Raw genomic sequence first — 19831 nt, forward strand, 5'->3', positions numbered from 1 at the left:
CACTCTCCTCTCTGTATCTCATTATCCTCCCCCTTTCATTTTCTGCAAGTAATCTTCATGGGTTTTCTTCCATAACCTCACCGTGTCCTGACACATCACATAAAACTTAGCAAGCAATAAATCTTAGTTTAAAAATTTGATTAGTTATAGGGTATATACATATACATAACATGTTATACTATCAGCACAAATTTAAGTTTAATATAACAATTTATTATACGGCTGTATTGAATACTCCATCCTGATTGGAGAATAACGGCATTCCACAGCTTGTTATATAAATATATAACAGGCTGCTGCTATGAATAACAGACCCTTGCTATGGACACAGTTCTGATTATACACTGTGGTGGACCACAGTGGTCACAATAAAATCACTTTTAAATCAATAAAATTATTGTAGATCAACATTTTCTGTCACATTATTTTGTAGCCGTGTAATAAACAGGATAATGAACAACAAGCCGGTCATTACTGCAAAAATAAACCCTGACAGGGTGACGCAGGACTCGAATCACCATGAAGGGATTTATTCTCGCATTACTTATATTGTAACAATAGCCGGCTCGCTGTAAGTGACAATGAATGTCTCAAACTGCAGCTGATGTAAGTGACAATAAACATGCACACATCAAGGCACAAACACAACACACAGTCGAAGAATCATATCTAACCTGAGCTTGCATTTTATGTAAAGCACCTGCTGCAATGCATGCTGCTCTTTCTCCATTCTGTCCTGCAGTCCTTCTCCCTCATATTAGTAGATAAAGTTCTGAATGATGACATGATAAGATCGTGTAAAGGAATCACATTTTACCAAAAGTCTTGGAGAACTTATGTCGTATCTGTCTGTCATTCCACCTCTTCACAACATCATTCCCCTCTTGTTCTTCTCTTCACGCCCACTCCCCTCTGTGCCACTATTCATCCCCATTTCACTCCACAGTCAGAAGTTGAGCTTCAAGGAGCGGGTGAGGTTGGCAAGTCCTCGAGGTCAGAGCATCAAGAACAGGCAGACGTCATCGGTGAATGACCGGCGGTCTCCGGTGGCTGAGGCTGGGACAGAGGGCACCAGCCCTGCCAAGGTCCAGAAGAGCTGGAGCTTCAATGACCGCACACGTTTCCGACCCTCACTTCGCCTTAAGAGCCAATCACGCTCCACCACTGATGGTAGGTGACTCTGTCCAATTATTTCCACTTCCACAAAGTTTGACTTTGTGGTGGATTGATTAGCAGTACTATTCTGAAGCTTTTTGATGCAGTTGAATAGTAACAAATGACAAATATCATATAACCAAAAGTATAAACAAACAGTTCAACACTTTCTTGTGTAGACATCAATGAGAAGATCTGGAAATAGCTACAGTAGCCTGGCTTTAACAAAACGTTTTTAAAAACCCCACCTATGAGCACCTCTAAAGCTCACTAATGAACACATTTCATCTTTTGGTTTTGATCAAAAATAAAAAACGAAGTGTAAAAACTCAAAGTTTTACAGGGGGTTATGTGTTGGACTTGGCTGGGTACTGTAACTTCCTGGAGTTTTGCCGTCACCATAAGGCTGCCAGGCAATTAAAGTGTGTTAGAGGGGTGCTGTTTTGTATGTTTGGACAGACTTATGCTCGCTGTTTCACCATGATTCCAGTCGTCATGCTAAGCTAACCATTTTCTGGCTATAGCCTAATATTTGAAGGACATAAATTGGAGTGATATTGACCTTTTCATCAAACCCCCAGCAAGAAAACCATTCCTTCAAGTCCAAGCGTGAGACAACTGAATCTCCCAGTTTCACTACATTTAATTGAGTGTACTGGTCAACCATCCAACCCACCAGAACTGGTTTTGCCCACTAATTCAGACAGCTGAGTGGAGGAATGCTAATGGTCCTTTGCACTTCCTTCCTTTGGCCTAGCAGTGCCGGCCTGGCAAGCCCTCCTGGGTAACAGCCAGTTGGTGTTTGTGGGTGGACTGATGGATTGATGGAAGGTGGGGGTGGTGAGCTCCAGCAGCCATATGGGGTGTCAGAGTCAGCCAGCTGGCTGAGGCCTGCTGGTGGAGTGGAATCACTAACCAAGCCAGCCAAAACCAAACTGGTTTGCTGGTTAGTTATGCTCCGTCTGATCATTCAATGTCACTGACGTGTTGGCTAGCTGAGATGTTGAAGATGGGAAACATTTCTCTTTCGTTATGGCTTAATCTGAGGTGAAATAAGTCATCTTAATGGAGCAGATACATGTTTTGACCCTGTCCCTCTCACTCTCTCTTAGTATCATAATAATCAATAGAATTGACTCAGTATATCTCATACCTATAAACACTTAAGCACACGCTGACCCTACATGCTGTGACTTATAAAGCAATGCTGATCCAAGGACATGTACAATTTGCAAACAGAACAAATAGCTCCACTATGCAGTTCAGCTCTTGTACTGTAACCCTCTGTTTACCTCCTGAGAGTGTCGTAACTCAGGAAGCCCATAAAGAGAGTTGCATTATCTCCATGTTGTATTGTTAGCTATATATCTGCAGACACACCAGAGACCTGTTCTTTACTACTAGTCTGCTGTTCCAGACAGCAGTCAAAACACCTTTTCTCTTTCTGTCTGTCAACGCTCCATCTTTGTCTTTCACTCTCAATTCAGCTCACTTGATTCCAGTCATATTCAGTGTGTTATAACCTGATAACAGATAAAGTTTGCAACTAGCTGGTAAACTTAGCAGAACATTTAACAGCTAAACAGCTACAAATTCCCCCCATATGTATGAGTCCAAAAATAGAGCTAAAAGGAGAGTGAATACTGGACTCTAAATGAATGCTAATGTTGATCCAGAGACTGTTTTGTAGCCATATGTGACAATATGTCAGTGCAATATGTTTTTCAGTGTTTTTCCCACCCCCAAGTGGCCAAAAAGGAAAGTGACGTTGAGAAAGGGATTATATTGTTCCTCTATTACTATATTGACTATATTGAAAACAATGTTTTACAGCTGTTGTAATTAGCAAGTGAAATGTTTTTTTAAAGGAATCTGATCACTAGCTGCATGTAAACCCGAAAGAGTAGTCAGACGAACACATTATCAGAGTCCCTGTCTCACAGTAATCTGATTCTTGTATTCATGTGAAATGTCTGCAGCCTGATCACTGAATAAAATCTGAACAGCTCTTATTTCCCGTATTCTCTCTCGGGGAGCAGACTCCAACATGGCAGGTGAGGACGGCTTTGATGAGAAGGGCTGTCACTGTGAGATCTCGGTAGAGGACTTGATGCCATCCGTCAAGTCTGTCATCAGAGCTGTCAGGTGAGGCAATGGAAATGAAACTTCCTCCTTCAGTCCAACTAATATTGTATTTTTTCTCTTGTCAGGGTTGCATGCAAACAAACCCTGATTGCAGCCCCCTGCCTTCTAACAGCTTGCCTGATTGAACGGGCTCAGGGGATTAAAGTCACTGGAAGATTTTTTTCTTTCTTTTTAGGTTATTTTTAGATCATCTCATGGATACAGTGGTGAGAGACAAAAAATATAGTTAGTGGGCATATGCACACGGCAAAGCTAGTCATCATATCACAGGATGTGCCCTAAAAGAGCCCAAAGATCAAAACAAAACAGAAATTTGGGTTTAAAATAGGTTTATATTCTTATTTAAAGTTAAGTTTGACATTGGTTCTATGCTCATTTATTATGCAAAGATTAATTTATGTGGCACAACCAACAAATATGTATTTCTCTATGGGAGAAGGAAACAAGTGAAATTACATTCTGGCATTTTTACTGTTCTACCATTGCTGTATGTAGGTCCCATGAGATGATAGTGGGCGCTTGCAAAAAAAAAAGTTGACTGTGATCTTTTTGGTGTCCTTGAGTCAACAGTGAGTAATCCTGACTGAGTTCACTGAATTCACACTCTAATTGAAGCAGCCTTTCAAAAGCTGCAATCTTTGTTTCCCTCTGTAAATCCACATTGTATAAGATGCAAAAATAATATTTGGGGTTAAAGAGCCAATTAACCAACTACAAAAAACATATTTTCTCACCTGGTGGTGGAAGGAATACTTAGTACATAGTCAACATTGCTCAAGATAAAGTTGCAACTCTACAAGTGAAGCAAACTCATGCACTCACCTCTATTCAAGTCATATGGGGTCTATTTCTTCAGCGTGACTCAATGAAAACGGATCGCATTGATGCATGAAGACATGCTGCTCGTATTTTTAAATGCAATTTGTTCAAATGCTCAGTAATGTGAACACATATGTTTTATTTATGTTTTATTTACTACTCTTTAGTGGTACAACATAACTCTACTGGGAGTAAAGCACGTGACCTCGAGTCATGAAGATATTAAAACTCTTGTCATCACAGCAACATGCTCCTATTCCCAGTTCATCTCAAGTCCAAAGAACTGAAACAAGCTTATACTGTAGCTTGACTGGCCATAGAAAAAAAAGGGTTTCACGCAAGTTAAATTGCTTCAGTCCCTGCTGATCCTTCCTCTTGAGGACCCAGAAACTCAGATTGCCTTGAATTTAGTGCGAGGGCTCCACAGGTGCGTACATTCACAAAAAAAACAGGGCTATTATTATAACGTTCAACACAGTGATTGCTCAGGTGTTCTGTTTGTCCTGGTGTGACGAAGCAGGTTGGTTGACATGTTACGGTTTGAGCCCTTTTAAAAAAACAAGATAAAAAAAGGTATGATTTGATTTGTTTTTGCCAACTGCATCAGTCTGTTAAACGCTGTACCTACTGTGTAAGAGCTCCCCCTCGTGGCTGACTTGTGAGTTTCTCCGCTGTGTTGTGCAGGATAATGAAGTTCCATGTGGCCAAGAAGAAGTTTAAGGAGACTCTGCGTCCTTATGATGTCAAAGATGTGATCGAGCAGTACTCCGCTGGTCACTTGGACATGCTGTGTCGCATCAAGAGCCTGCAGACCAGGTAGGACTGATGACAGACTGCATGACAGCATGCATGACAACAGCTGACAGATTCATTCCACCACTAGTGCTGTCTTTCTGGAGCTGTTTGACCACACTGTAACTGATTCATCTGTATTATGTTGTGTGTGTGTGTGTATGCAAGTATGCGTTCACCTGCACTCATACATGCATGCGTATATTTGTGTATTTTGTATGTATGTATGTATGTGTGTGTTGTACCTCTGTCTGCATGTGCGTGTGTGTGTTTTCCTCACAGGCTGGACATGATAGTAGGCCCACAGACCCTGAGCACCCGAGCCAAGACCTTTTCCTCCCCCTCCCTGCCTGTCTATTACAGCCAGGGCAGAAAGAACTCCACCCAGGGGTCAGAATGCCCTCTCCACCCCCTGTCCGTCACACGTCACATGGGTTCAGTTCACCTCTCATTCAGTCAGTTCAAAATTTTGCCCTCAAAAATGAAAAAATCTGGATTGTAAGACAAAGTTTGAATTTTCTCTTTGGATGGATTGATCAGGAAGTGAAATGAAACCCTTCTTCACACACACACACACACACACACACACACACACACACACACACACACACACACACACACACACACACATCTGTCATGCACTGCTCTTTTCTCACACACCTCTGTCCTGTGTTCACAAACTTAACACTAACAATATATCAACTTTGGTTGTGGCATTCGCTGTTTTTATCTGATGATACATTCTGGGTAACTCTGAGAAATGATGGCATCCTCTTCCGTAACACACACACACACACACACACACACACGCACACACACACACACACACACACACACACACTAAATTCTCAAAGCCGTGTATGCTTACCTGCTGCTGTGACACTGACCCCTGCTGTCGGTGACTGGTAAATACAGCTGCAGCATGCAATAATGCTCGAGTCTTCAACTACATCTCATGCTCTTCACAGACAGATGGAGTTTGCCCAGTTGTCATGGTAATGATACCAGTTAGCAGCTGGGGCAGAGACTGTGACCCTCTGACTGACAACTGTCCAACCTCCTTCCACATAAGACTGTGATGAGTTAAGATAAGACTGAGGTTTGAGACTTAGGGAAATTCAGCTCAGAATTTGCGCTAATTTTGGAAGGCCAGTGTTGGAATTTTTGAATTTTTTGACCAGTCTGTGATTTTTAATTTTTTTTAATATTTGTTTGGTATGACCACATTAAATAGAAAACCACACACACTCTAAGTATAAAAACACACATTCAAGGGAACGCCAGTTTTAGATACAAGTCTGGTTGGAGGATCTCATCAAAGCTTTAATATCTTTCTCCAAAATGGTAGTGGCAGTATAAATTGCATGATATGGCTTTGGCTTTTTCTTGTCTTCTGTTGAGTTTAACCCTGTTCATTAACAAAGAGACTTTTTTAACCAGATTCTACTGAACCTCACTGGATTGAGCAGGGAAACAAAGGGAATACCATATTTCATTCTGGGACCAAGTAAAAACTCTTCATCCACAAATACATTCAGTAGATGCTGGTAGATGCTTGCAGTAATCCAGTGAGGAAGTCTAAGCTTTCATTTGCCTGTATTTGTTAAAGAAAATGTGCTTACGGTAGTAATCTTTGATTCTGTTGCAGTTTCCTTCCTTTCTGTGGGCTGCCTTGTGGACTTCTACTTTGTCACTTTTTTTTCTTCCTATCATTAATGTCTACTTATGTTTGCATGTGCTCCCGTGTTTGTATGTCCGTCTGTCTGTTTGTGTGTGTGTGTGTCTTCCAGAGTCGACCAGATCCTCGGAAAAGGACAGATCCCCCTGGATAAGAAGATCCGAGAGAAGCTGCTGTCTGATGGAGATATTTTAGAGGACATGAGCATGCTGGGTCGCGTCTGTAAGGTGGAGCGGCAGGTCCGTGTTCTGCTTCTTGTTTTATGTTTTATACTCTAATAGTGTTTTAAAGAGTCATTTCTATTTCCCATGAGCACGACGACAAAGAGCCATTAAAGTGCTGCGGTCTGTAAATGATTGTATTAATAGACACAAATAGGTAAGTTAATTATGCAAGAGGTCTAAGGAATGTAAAGAGAACTAATACATCGCTCACCATGCTGAAGAAGAAGCAGAAAATGTGAAGTGGTATTGTAAACTTGGCTTGCCTGTTAAATCTGTGCACCAAAAAATGGAGCGAAAATGTGAAAAATGTGCTGATTTAAATGAATGCTGCAACTGTTTCTTGGTGAACACCTGATTTGTTAATTATGAAACATCATGAGTTACATGTGACTCTTTAAGGCTGGTTAGAAAGAGCCAGGCTAGCTGTTTACCTCTGCTTCCAGTCTTTATGCTAAGCTAAGCTAATCGCCTCCTCCTCGACATGCGCACAGACATGAGATTGATTTAGTTTTTCCTCATCTCACTCTAAGGCATAGAAAGTTATTTTAATCTTTGCTCAAGGCAGCAGTTACAACCTCGATTTATCTGTTATTGTTGTTGTTTTTTTGCTTTGCTTGTAGATTTAGGAAACTTCCATCTTTGGCACCTCCCAGTGGCAGTATCATATACTGTGGTAGATACAGTAATAATGCATGCTGCTGAACTCCCACAAATCTGAGTGTACAAAGCTGAAAGCAACATTATACTGTCATAACTGCAGTCAAATAACTTTTCCACTGGACGAGAAGGGCTTCTGTAACTTTCTGAAACCAACGATCCATCATTCACACACATTGTCTGTTACTTTTTGTGTGTAAAACTGAATATCCAGGTGGTATAAATGCAGGAGAGACTGTGCCATCACCCTCATATTTAAACCATATTGCTTCTCCCCAACAACCCCTAAATTTAATTGTAAACTGTATAGATGTCATAACTGCATACAAAACTTTGACACTTCAAGGTTTTAAAACACCACGCTTCCTCACTGTCACTTTTTATGCTTCCTCCTAACTCCCCTCCTCCCTGTCTCTCCTCACAGGTCCAGTCGATCGAGTCAAAGCTCGACTCCCTCCTCGACATTTATCGTCAGGTTTTGCGCAAAGGCTCGTCATCAGCCCTCACGCTTGCCTCTCTGCCTCTGTTCGAGTTGGAACAGACCTCTGACTACCACTCCTCTGTCTTCAGCAAGGACCTCTCATGCTCCACCCAGGTCAGCAGCAGCGGAGCACCTCCCCCTGGAGGCTGTGTGACACACTCCTCCACCAGCTCCCACCTTTCCCAGGGAGGGCTCCATCTCATCCTGGCGCCGCCCAACGAGCTCAACCTCAATCTCAATGCCTCCTCTTCCACACCTCCCTCTGGCCTCCCGTCCTCCTCTTTCAGCCCATCGCCGCTGCCACATCACCATCATCATCACCACCACCACCACCATCATCCTCACCATAATTATTCCCAGGCTCAGGCCACCACGCCAGAAAGTGGCACTGATGAAGCTGTGGAGAGCTCTTCACCCATCCTCACCCCAAACAGTATCAGCAGTGGCGGGGGCGGAGGAGTCGGTGATGGAGGGTTTCCTCTCCTGGCGAGGCTTCCACCACCGCCACCTCCCAGCCGAAGTGGGGGCCCGAGCAACTTGCCACGGGCGACCTCCATGGAAGCATCCCCCGATATGGAGGATTTTTGTGGAGGGTTAGGGATGCAAAAGGAGGACAGCAGTGTGGTGGAGGACCTTGGCCTTGGGTTAGGGCTGGGCAGATTGGGGCAGCAGCTACGGAGCGGTACCAACAGCAATGGCAGGATAAACACTCAGGAGGAGGGCTCCTGGAGGAGACATATGAGCCTGGAGCTGCAACCTCTGGTGCCACCAGCACTGGGCTGCTGCTCTGGCCCCAGCCAGATAGACCAAGGCTTGGGCAAGTCTGTGTCAGTGCAGGACCTAATGCAGGCAGCCCCGGGGACTGTCCAGGACACCCACCACAGTCTCTCATCTCCAAGCCCCAGTACAAGCAGTGACTCCCACAGCTGTTGTCAAGACCCTGGGGGAGGAGGGGGCAGTGGTGGTGGTATAGGCAGGAGTGGTGGAGGTGGATGGGGTGAGGAGGACCTCTTTATCAGCGACAGGGAGATAGAGACGCAAGGATTTGACTTCCTATCACTGGGGACTGCTGAGGCCCACACCTACTCCTCGGAGCTCCTGAGGACAGGGAGCAGAGCAGGGGCAGGGTCCCAGGGCTCTAACCGTAGCCTGCCCCAGGGTCAGGCATCCTCGCCCTCTGCTGGCAGCAACGAATTGCTGAATATGCCACACGTACGGCTAAAATAAACTTGCCTCGACATGTGCGGAAGGCACGTAAATCTCACCTCAAAGAGACGGTTTTTATCCTTTTTGGAGGGGAGTGGGAGGGCGGGAATATAATAAGGGGTCCTTTTTTTTGTTTTCATGTTGATCCATTTGATCAGAATCACAGTATTTTCATACAGGCTGATCACGTGGCATATCATTGCATGAGTTAATCTTTGTTTTTAAGTATGATCGATAAATCTGAAATAAAAGATGAAGGCTTGTATAATGGAAACACAGACCCATAAAACCTCGAGACTTTGCTATTAAATAACTAGACCAACTAGAGTTGGTCCTGGAAGACAGTCGATGGTTGATGTGTGACCGTGAGACAGAGCATGAGCATTGCATGTTTTCAGTCAAAGATACTGAAGTTAGTAAGATATAGTTTACATTTGACAAAGCAAGAATGCATGGACACCTAACGGTTATGGAAGATCCTCACTCAGCTGCTGTAAGTGGATAAAATTGGCCTTCATATTTAGATGTACCCGCATATACAAGATCTATTTCACCAATCACATGACAGGCTTCCATGTTGAAGTGAATGTTACCTCACCAATGCCAAACTGTTCATTCTCTGTTTGTGTCACTATATCTATTGAATTTCCAAACCATTCTAACCACCTTGGAAAACCGGATAACCTCCTTAAGTTTTCTATTCTCAAATTATATGAATTATAATCCTTAATCAATGATTTTGGTTGCCTACAATCTTTTCAAAATTCCCACAAACAACGACTAAGTGTATATGCAGGTCTTAGGTCCTAAACTGCAGGGTTTTTTTTTTTTAATGAGGGCAATACAGATTAATTTTTGCAATAATTTCTGTACACTAAATCATATTAGTGGACTTCCGAAACAGGCTTAACTTCTGTAATCCGTCACGGTGAACGTCAGGTTTTTGTCAGTGTTACATGAACATTGTGTGGTTATGCAGTTGCATGGTAAGTTAGTAAGTGCAGATAGTTTTAAAAAGTCTGCATTGCATTACCTCATAATTATGTCACTGTAACAGAAATGACTTGAATTACTTGAAACGAGCAAGTTTAAGAAGCCAGCTAATGATTTGCATATCATACTGCCAACAATGTTAAAGAAATTTCTGAGCCACAGTATGTATCATACAAGTAATTTGTAAATAGGCTAAAACATGCAAAACTGGTAGAACTGGTTCTTTATTTTGATTTTATTTTTTAGTTAAACTGAACTGGTTTGTATCTTATTTTGTAATTCTTTGACAACCACAACTATAACCTGTTATTGAGAGGTACAACAAGAAGACCCAGACACAAGAGAGAAATGTCAGTGTTGTTGTAACTAATATTTGAACGCTTATCGATGTGACTTCTGCCAACAGTCAGCTGTTGTATGTGGTACACAATGTTCAAAGCACATACACACATGATGTACACACCTATATACGTACATGTGTGTATAAAAAGGTCCATTTACACACACAGCCAGCTGTGACGCCACGTCCATTACGCTGTGTAGGGATGTTGGGTCGAGTCCAGAGGAAAGGAACAAGGGAGCAGTTGTTGCTTATTTTCAAATCAATTATGCACCGGTCGGTTGGGTTTCCAACTGATGACAGCCATGGATTGAAACACATCTTGAATGTCATTTCTTCGTTTTAAACAACGGTTTGTACAGTGTCTTAGCAAAGCACTTTGTTTTGGTTTGGAGACAGATACACTGAAAGAAATGTTCAGAACTTTGTATTGCATTTGGCTTTTTGCTACCCCGTTTCTACGTGAAAGGAAGATCTTATTTAAATCATGGTCAATGTTTGCTTTTTTTCATACAGTGTAATGTGGGATTATTATTTTTTTTTTTTAATAGAATGTACTCCTGTTGCATGGTACAGAATCAGGTGCATCAGGTAAGGTTAAGTGGCTCTCTCCAAGTAGCAAAATGAATATAGCACCACAAGCTGCAGGTAAATATTATCCATAAAGCATCCAAAGCCTCAGTGGTGAAAAATCACCTTGACCTAGCAGTACCTCAATGAATTCTGGAGACCCGTATCAAAGACCAGAATATACGTGAGGGAGGCTGGAGGTCAGTTTGGGTTCAAGAAGTGGATTTTAGTTTCCTTCAGATATTTAAATATACTTTGCATGAAGAGGTTGTCATATCCAAACCTATTTATAACTGAGAATGAATGCCATATCATTAAGACAAATCACTATGTATGGTTCAAAATGATTGCATCAGAAGTAAAAAAAAAAAAAAAAAAAAGATATGAAAACTGATATGAAGTCTACAATATGTGCAGTACATACAGTATATTGGTGCCTTGCTTTTGTGGTACATATTCATTTCCATGTCTACATTTTCGTGAAAAGTGCATTAGGTTCCTCTGAACAGAAATGGTTGCACTGTCTTCATTTCCTCTCCTTGTAAATGTTCTGATTCGAGGCATTTTAGGTTTTTTTATTCAGAGATCATTTTGCTACTGGGCACAGAACGGGCCTTTGACATGTTAACATTCTGTCTCGTTTAATTTATTTAAATTATGCGCACATATTTACACACTAGTAATAATCTCAGTTAGATTTATGAAGCCTGTATTGTAATGAAAATGCAAGTGAACTTTTCTTCTCATTCATCAATAAAGGAAATTCTATGAAGAGTTTTTGCTTTTTGGTTTCCAAACGTCAAGCTTTTATCAATGACACCAGGAACACAGACATACTGTTTAAATATGTTTACTTTTATGAACATGTGATCACAAATAACAGTGATTTAAGGTGCATGAACTCAACAGTAACTGGAACATTGAACAGAGCTACTGTTTGCTTAAGTGCTAGGCGTGAAGATTTCAGGTAACACACAAAGAGCTTCTCAAGCTTGTTTCTGTAAGGTGCAAACAGGGAACATGCAAGCAGCCAATGTCACTCTGGCTAGTTGGCATATCTCTTTAAAAGCTAGAACACAGAGCATCACTTCAACAAAGACCTGGTAAAAGAACATCTCTGCCTTATTACTGGTGCTAAGCGGCTAAGTTTGTCTAATTCTAACTGCAACAGGATACAACCAGAGAGCTATAACGCTAAAGTTGTTTTGCCACCAACTAAGTGACAATAAAATCTACATAGAATAGTATGGTAACATGTGAATCACTAACAGTGTGGAAGTTATTTTTTTTCCTTCGCCTGCTTTTGCGATGCATTGTGATAATAGACCAGACGCTGACTATGGTGTGCAGAAGGTGCAGGGTGCTAGTGTATCGTCGGCCACGGGGAGCGTTGGGGGCAGCAGCCCAGCACAACGTTCATTTGACCTTCTGCGCCTTCTGTGCGGACTTGGTGACCTTACCGCTGGTGGGAGCTTTCTTTTCCACGCCTTTAATCACGCCCACCGCCACGGTTTGACGCATGTCACGGACCGCAAACCTCCCTGAGGAGGGATGATGGGAAAAACATTTGTTATCTCTAATTAGAGTTCACATCGTCAGCGAGGTTCAGATGACGGTTAATGAGTGTTTTAATTCAAACAAGTAAACGGTACACTCACCAAGTGGAGGGTACTCAGAGAAGCTCTCCACACACATGGGCTTGCCGGGGATCATGTCGACGATGGCGGCATCTCCAGACTTCAGGAACTTGGGGTTGTCTTCAAGCTTCTTACCAGAGCGGCGGTCAATCTTTTCTTTGAGCTCTGCAAACTTGCATGCGATGTGCGCGGTGTGACAGTCCAGCACGGGGGCATAGCCGGCACTGATCTGACCAGGGTGGTTCAGGATGATCACCTGGGCAAGAGCAGAGACAGATAAAGTCATGTGAGTAAGCAGAGACACATTGATGCGTCTGTATCCTTTTCAAAGCTAACTTCCTGCAGACCTGAGAGGTGAAGCTGGCTGCCTCTTGCGGCGGGTCGCTCCTGCTGTCTCCAGCCACGTTGCCACGGCGAATGTCCTTGACGGACACGTTCTTGACGTTAAAGCCCACGTTGTCACCGGGCAGCGCCTCAGTCAGAGCCTCGTGGTGCATCTCCACAGACTTGACCTCAGTGGTCACATTGACAGGGGCAAAGGTCACCACCATGCCAGGTTTTAGGACTCCTGTCTCAACTCTGCCCACTGGTACAGTCCCAATGCCTGGCAATGAAAAAGACTACGTTTGTAGTAAAAATGCATGACTTGAACTTGAGCTTCAACAACATGCGTGATGCTGGTGCTCTGAAAAAAAAAGGACAGACACTCACTTTAGGGCATAAAAAGCCAATGGGAATTCTTTCTAGACCTCATTCGGTCCTTCTCTTTTTGTCACAAGATGCTCTCATTCCCAAAATACCTTCAACATAGAATCTGGTTCCACTGACACTTTAGAAGATCTTGATGAAAATGGAGCACTTAAATGTTTTAAGTTTGTTTAACCAACTACACGCACCAAACCATCACCCTCACAGTCACCCATTGCCCTCACCTCCAATCTTGTAGACATCCTGCAGAGGCAGACGGAGGGGCTTGTCTGTGGGGCGTGTGGGAGACTGGATGGCATCGAGAGCCTCCAGCAGTGTGGTGCCTGAGGCGTTACCATCTTTACGGTTGATCTTCCAGCCCTTGAACCAGGTCATCTGTGGAGAGGCAGCAGCTCAGAGGTTTAATGTGACTGCTTAGAGTGTGGGGACTTCAATGAAAACATGAAGAGCCAAGCTGCATCTGGTACGTGTGGTCATGTCTGTTTAATGTTTACAATATTTAAAAGATGCCAGAACATTTTAGTTTGATAATGAAGGTGTTACCTGTAACCACATGCTGCTGCTTTCCACTTTATATGAGCTCATTAAACAGCATGATTTGCTAACTAGTTTTATAAATGTTGTTTATTGTCCCAGACTGGATAGACCGCTTCTCTTCTTTTCTCTAAAATCAGGTCCTGCCTCGTTTCTCTCGCTGTAGTTTCTGTGGTTGTCATGTTTACACAGCGGGCAACAGCTGAACTATTATAAACTTCATTAATGAGAGCGAAGCCACAGCCGCTGCTACATTTACACTGACCACAGTGGAGGTGATGGCGGCAACCTCACACTGTCTGCAAACACCTTCAGACTTTTCAAACTGAACATAGAGCCAAACGCAATGAAGTTGCATCATTTCATATACAAGCATGTAACACCAGTGTTTCCTCTAAAGTAAGTCCAACGGGAACTCATGAGTCAAGAAAAGTGCGTAAGAGCATACCACGGCACGGCCTAAACGCCACTGTTATGGGGACACACAAACAAATATATTCATGTTTTTTTTCAAAACTTGAAAGACAAATAAGGGAATGATACCAGGCAGACGTTAAGTTTCACTTTCAATTCCTGGCAAGAGGTCAGTAACACTGAACAGAGCGAAATAAAACAGTGGAAAAACCAGATGATCACAGGAAATTATTAATACAGGATACGACGAGGAGCCAACAGCCGCAAAGTTCTTTCATCCAAGTTCCACTCAGCATTTTGCACCAACTGCTTGTTCTGGTGAAGTGAACTTGCCAGAGTATTCAGATCCAGTTTTACTCCATCAACGATAATACATCATTTATTTACGGACTATTTTTTTGATTAATAAACCAACTCTATACTTTATTCCTCCTCTGTAGCTGTAGTGGAGTACAAGTATAAAGTAGCAGAAAAAGTAAAGTACCTCAAAATTGTAATAGTTTGCAGTACTTGAATTTACTGACTTGAACTGTGAACGTGATTTTTCCACCGTGAGAGTCCAAGTCATGCAATTATTTTATCTAAAAAACATGAACAGAGACAAAACAAATCTCTGGGCAGACTGCAAGCAGAGTGTTTGTGGCAACATTTCTAAATCGTGATGCCACCGAGAAATGTTTTTGCAAACCAACGAAGATGAAGTGCAGAAATGAATCACGCACAAGTTTATGATGGTGTTCATGATGTGCTAATGTTTTGCACAGATCATCAGTAACACAGCTTTTTTTCATGTCATTCTCTCCTTGTGGTCACTTTTTATAGTCTGGAATATTCAGAGCAAAGAAACATTATAAATGTAAATATAAATTGCAGAGCACCTGCTGCACCATCTGACCAAAGTTGCTCGTATCAATCAGTATGCCATCCCACATGCCTCATCTTGATTATTTTGTTGTGCATCACCAGGCCTGAAAAGAAATCTAGGGGAAACACTAAAGACTTACTGCAGATATAACTCTTAACATATTCCTTATGTATCTGTAAATAATGCCTCCATATGATAATACAACAGACTCACATTAGGGCTGGGTTCCAGCATGTTGTCTCCGTTCCAGCCAGAGATGGGCACAAAAGCCACGGTGTCGGGATTGTAACCGATCTTCTTGATGTAGGTGCTGACTTCCTTCACAATCTCCTCGTAGCGCTTCTGGCTGTAGTTGGGTTCAGTGGAATCCATCTTGTTGATGCCCACGATGAGCTGCTTTACTCCCAAGGTGTAGGCGAGGAGGGCGTGTTCACGAGTCTGCCCGTTCTTTGAGATGCCAGCTTCAAACTCACCCACACCCGCAGCCACGATCAGCACGGCACAGTCGGCCTGAAAGAAGAGTGGAGGAGTAGAAGAGGTGTAAAAGGTTTTTCCTCCTCATCTACTTTTCTCTCTTTTTTCCCCATTTCCTACCCTTTTGCTTTTACCTGAGAAGTGCCGGTGATCATGTTCTTGATGAAGTCCCTGTGTCCCGGAGCATCGATGATGGTGACGTAGTACTTGCTGGTCTCAAACTTCCAAAGAGAGATGTCGATGGTGATGCCACGCTCGCGCTCTGCCTTCAGCTTGTCCAACACCCAGGCGTATTTGAAGGAACCCTTTCCCATCTGGGGGATATGGAAGGAAAATTCAGAAAAAGAATAATTTATTACAGTCATTACAGCACCTTTAATATGCTTTTGTCCGGAGCTTCCACTCGTGCTGCAACTGCAAGCAATCTTATGATGCATGGTCCCAGATCAGCAATCAAGCTCTGAGAAGTCTGTCCAGTATTTGAAATATTTTTGAAAATGTAATAAATTAACATAACATAAATATGTTAGATTACAGATTAAATTCAAACTTTCCATGTTGTATTTTTAACCTTAATGTGTGCTCTAGATCTGGTGGCAATGAGCAATGGAAACCGTGGCCTCGAAAATGATGAGATTACTTCTTGTAATTAGAAAACAGGGACACAAGATACAACCTTGGGTTTTAACGTGTCCATTATAAATTCATTAGACACCGCCCAACAATGACCTGATTAAAAATCTTAGGAAAATAATCCTGTTATGCAGCCATGCTGACCAGAAGTCACTGAGAGTCACCCTGACCATTGGTGCATTACTCTGTAAGATTGCTTGTAATTTGTTGAAAGCAGATGCAGGCTTTATCTGGGCTACAGATACATTTATATCCAGCACTTTCCCAAATGTTTCAGCAATCCAATAAAAGTCTTCTTTGGTGCTAAATGCAGAAATAGAAATAGAACAGTAACAGGGCCACACAGGTACACAGAGATGCACATATTTGTAAGCAGAACAGGAAACCGTTGTAGAACACCCGTGCATCAAATTCAGGTGAGTCATACCTCGGCAGCTTCCTTCTCAAACTTCTCGATGGTTCTCTTGTCAATGCCCCCACACTTGTAGATGAGGTGGCCAGTGGTGGTGGACTTGCCGGAGTCGACATGTCCAATTACCACGATGTTTATGTGGAGCTTCTCCTTCCCCATAGCAGCTCACCCTGGAAGATTCTGAGACCCCAGCAAATGAGAACAAAAGGGGGAAGTGAGACTAAAAGAAGACAGACCTGTGGAGAACTGTCACTCCTTCACAGACACCCACATTGGCACTGGACTTGGCAGTTTGTGTCAATAAAACATGAACAGCCGTGATCTAAGCAGCTCCTGTTGCCAGAGAGCAGTGTGTGCAGAACACGTAACATGAAACTTCCATTGTACGTACGGAATAACGGCACAGCAATTACTCTGTGTGAACAACGTATTTACTGTCCTGTCAAACAATTCACGCCACGCTGAGCAGGTTTAACCTCTGGTAGTTACAGCGGCTAAACAATGGTGATGACATGCAACGACAGGCGGTTGAGTTTCTACAACTCTGTAACTAAAACAGAGAGAAACTCAAATCAGATCCATGTGCCATCATCACTGCCTTCATGTGTTCATATTCAGACGTATTGTTTTACACAAGCGAGCTGTCTGAAGCCGATATTGAGTAAAACAACGTCACGTTTTCATGAAATTCAAGCACAAACATTGTTTAGCAATATCATGCCTCAACCCACTGTTGTGCTTTTCGTCCTTTAAAAACACTTACTGTATATCTACTGAGAAATTTTTACCACACTGATTCATTTAAAACACACTAAAATGCTCCAGAATCATACACTATATCACTAGCAACCATTTTAGTCAGCTCACACATCAACCTAGCATATCGGTTAATGCATATTTGTTTAATAATGACTAATTAATTACATTAATGATAACTCAATTTTTTCAATGTTACCTTCTGTTTTTTTGTGTTTTTGCAAACAGGCACCCGCTCAATGATGTTACAAGAACTCAGTTTCCTCTGTCCATTTTATTTATTTAATTTTTATTTTCTGCTCTCCAACATAAAGGTGAGTTTTTTTCAGGATGCCGTCAAACTTTACACCAGAATTATGAGCAAAAAAGGGGAAAAAAGTACCAAATGAAAGACATTCGTCTCATGCTCGGTTTGCCTACAAATCATTAATAGCTACATTATTGAAGTATCAAAACGTACTTTTATGAAATGGCCTTTATTAAAGGGACTTTATTTTTAGTGATGTATTGCTTTTATTGTTGTTGTTTTTTTGCTTCTTTTCTTATTTTTTTTATTGTAAAGCATGTGTCTTTGTAACTGTGTTTTGAAAGGTGCTATATAAATAAAATTTATTATTATTATGATTAGCTGATAGCTACGTTACAGCATGCGCCATCTTTTCTGCTAACTAGCCAACTCGTATTGGCGCGGTTTCGCGCTAACGTCATCGGGAAAATGAACGATTCAACTCAAGAACACGTCAAACTATCAGAGTGAATTTATTAATAAGTATCAATATTAATAGATAATAATTAGCTACGTTATCTAATGTTAGTCTTCACTTTGTGTAGTAGTAGTAATACATGACTTACGGTTGCTAGCGGGATAAAGCGCTCGAGGTCGGTTGACTGTTGCGTCACTCTCCTAGTGTGGCACGCGCCCACACCACGTACACGCGCACACTCAGCACCAATTAAAACTGCGCTGTCTTCATTTTTAGGACTCTGTGTACATCAAACTGCTAGATATCTGAACATAACGCGGGACTCACACAGGAGTATAACTGCTTTATTCATATCTGGAGTTATTCAAACTTGACATGTTTATGTATTTTCCAGCTCTCACACCTGCTCCTCTTATGGTGAATCCAGCTCATGCGTAGCTTTGTCATGACAGCACAAAACCAAAGACTGCTCCAGGTCACATAAACCTCCTTTTTTTGTTTGTAGTTTTTAGTTTTCCTCTGGTACAAACACATTTCTGTTCGACACTGCCGCAATGTGCCCGTTAAACACCGCAGAGCTGAGGGCGTTTTTACAAACGTGTGTCAGCATCCACCTTGCAGATCCACACGCAGCACTGTTTGTTTACTGAGGCAGCAGCACGATGATCGACACACAACATCCCCGCATGACTGCCAGGTGGAGTATGTCTCCCCCTGAAACTGCGCCATACAGGCCTAGCCAGCAAACAGCCAGCTGTAGTGCCAACACACACCCCTGTGCATTTCTCTTTTTTTTGGCACCACTGGCCTTGATCAAATTACCATGACACCAAAGCCACACAGCGTTTAGCTATCATTTTCCACATTTAGTATAAAGCACTTACATACCAGCTATTACAAACCTCCCAGATATCACCAGCTCTTTGCAACGTGTCTACTCCAGGATGCCGAAGAGGTGCATGTCAGTTGTTGTGTTATACACTGTTTAAATGTCCTGCGTCCTTACCTTCTCTCGGGCGCGTTCACTGCAATGACACAGGAGATGCTGTCTGCTCTGTGCTGTGCTGACACAGACACACAGATACTGCTATGTCAACTTGCGTCAAACGCGTCACCGAGTGAAATGGCAAGTTTTGGCCACTAGAGGGAGTGCTGCTCCAACACAGAAACGAACCAGCGCTGCACTGCACTCACCACCATAGACATATATACATAGACGCCGCATTGAGCGCTGAATCGTACGTCGACGTCGCCGCCATATTGGATAGGGCAGATCTGCCCGTAAACTAATACAAGGAAATGGACTGAACTTCATAAAGCGCCGTTCTACAAAGTTCTTTAAGTTAATGTCTCTTATACACCCATTCACACACACACTAATATATCTGGGAAACAAACAGGCACCAAAAACAACGTATGTAACTTTTAAAATGATGATTATAAATGTTTACTCCTTACTTTAGCACCAAACCAACGTATGTATTTTTCTAATGCTGAGTGTTTACAGCTACTAATGTGTATAACACTGTTACTGTGATGATAAATATTGAAATATTTATATTTAACATTTAATCTGTGTCTATAATAACCAGATCCTAAAATGTAGATGTGAATGGGGTTTTCTGAATAAAGGC

General features: G+C 42.3%; 2 protein-coding genes across 6 annotated transcripts in view; one reads left to right on the forward strand and one right to left on the reverse strand.

Annotated features, from left to right (window-relative positions):
• kcnq5b (potassium voltage-gated channel, KQT-like subfamily, member 5b) overlaps positions 1-11440 on the forward strand; it is a 109857-nt gene extending 98417 nt beyond the window's left edge. For 2 of the 4 annotated variants that reach the window (XM_019266161.2, XM_019266162.2), the window contains 6 exons: positions 947-1170; positions 3195-3300; positions 4804-4935; positions 5194-5301; positions 6702-6828; positions 7895-11440. In XM_019266161.2, the coding sequence (XP_019121706.1) occupies positions 947-1170; positions 3195-3300; positions 4804-4935; positions 5194-5301; positions 6702-6828; positions 7895-9178 (1981 nt within the window). In that variant the 3' untranslated portion in view covers positions 9179-11440. The remainder of the gene's footprint in view (positions 1-946; positions 1171-3194; positions 3301-4803; positions 4936-5193; positions 5302-6701; positions 6829-7894) is intronic. The other 2 variants (XM_019266163.2, XM_010732617.3) reach the window with 1 other exon arrangement.
• A 502-nt stretch (positions 11441-11942) lies between these two features.
• On the reverse strand, positions 11943-19318 carry LOC104920372 (elongation factor 1-alpha 1). Of its 2 annotated transcripts, none has more exons than XM_010732616.3 (8): positions 19204-19318; positions 16753-16917; positions 15827-16006; positions 15432-15728; positions 13630-13780; positions 13045-13301; positions 12719-12953; positions 11943-12601 (listed from the first exon to the last, which is right to left on the reverse strand). In XM_010732616.3, exons 2-8 carry the CDS (start codon positions 16894-16896, stop codon positions 12477-12479), a joined length of 1389 nt encoding a protein of 462 aa, XP_010730918.1. In that variant the 5' UTR covers positions 16897-16917; positions 19204-19318; the 3' UTR covers positions 11943-12476. The 2 variants fall into 2 exon arrangements, with proteins under 2 accessions (XP_010730918.1, XP_010730917.1); XM_010732615.3 differs by lacking the exon at positions 19204-19318 and adding an exon at positions 18346-18476.
• Between the last annotated feature and the right edge of the window lie 513 nt (positions 19319-19831).

The sequence above is a fragment of the Larimichthys crocea genome, chromosome I (assembly GCF_000972845.2).
Source record: "Larimichthys crocea isolate SSNF chromosome I, L_crocea_2.0, whole genome shotgun sequence".
Classification (NCBI taxonomy): Eukaryota; Metazoa; Chordata; class Actinopteri; family Sciaenidae; genus Larimichthys; species Larimichthys crocea.

Coding starts and splice junctions, on each gene's coding strand:
- LOC104920372 (XM_010732616.3), bottom strand. CDS start 16,896: ATGGGGAAGGAGAAGCTCCACATAAACATCGTGGTAATTGGACATGTC. Junction 16,007..16,752: donor TTGAGAAGGAAGCTGCCGAG/GTATGACTCACC, acceptor CATATCCCCCAG/ATGGGAAAGGGTTCCTTCAA. Junction 12,602..12,718: donor CTCTGAGTACCCTCCACTTG/GTGAGTGTACCG, acceptor ATCCCTCCTCAG/GGAGGTTTGCGGTCCGTGAC.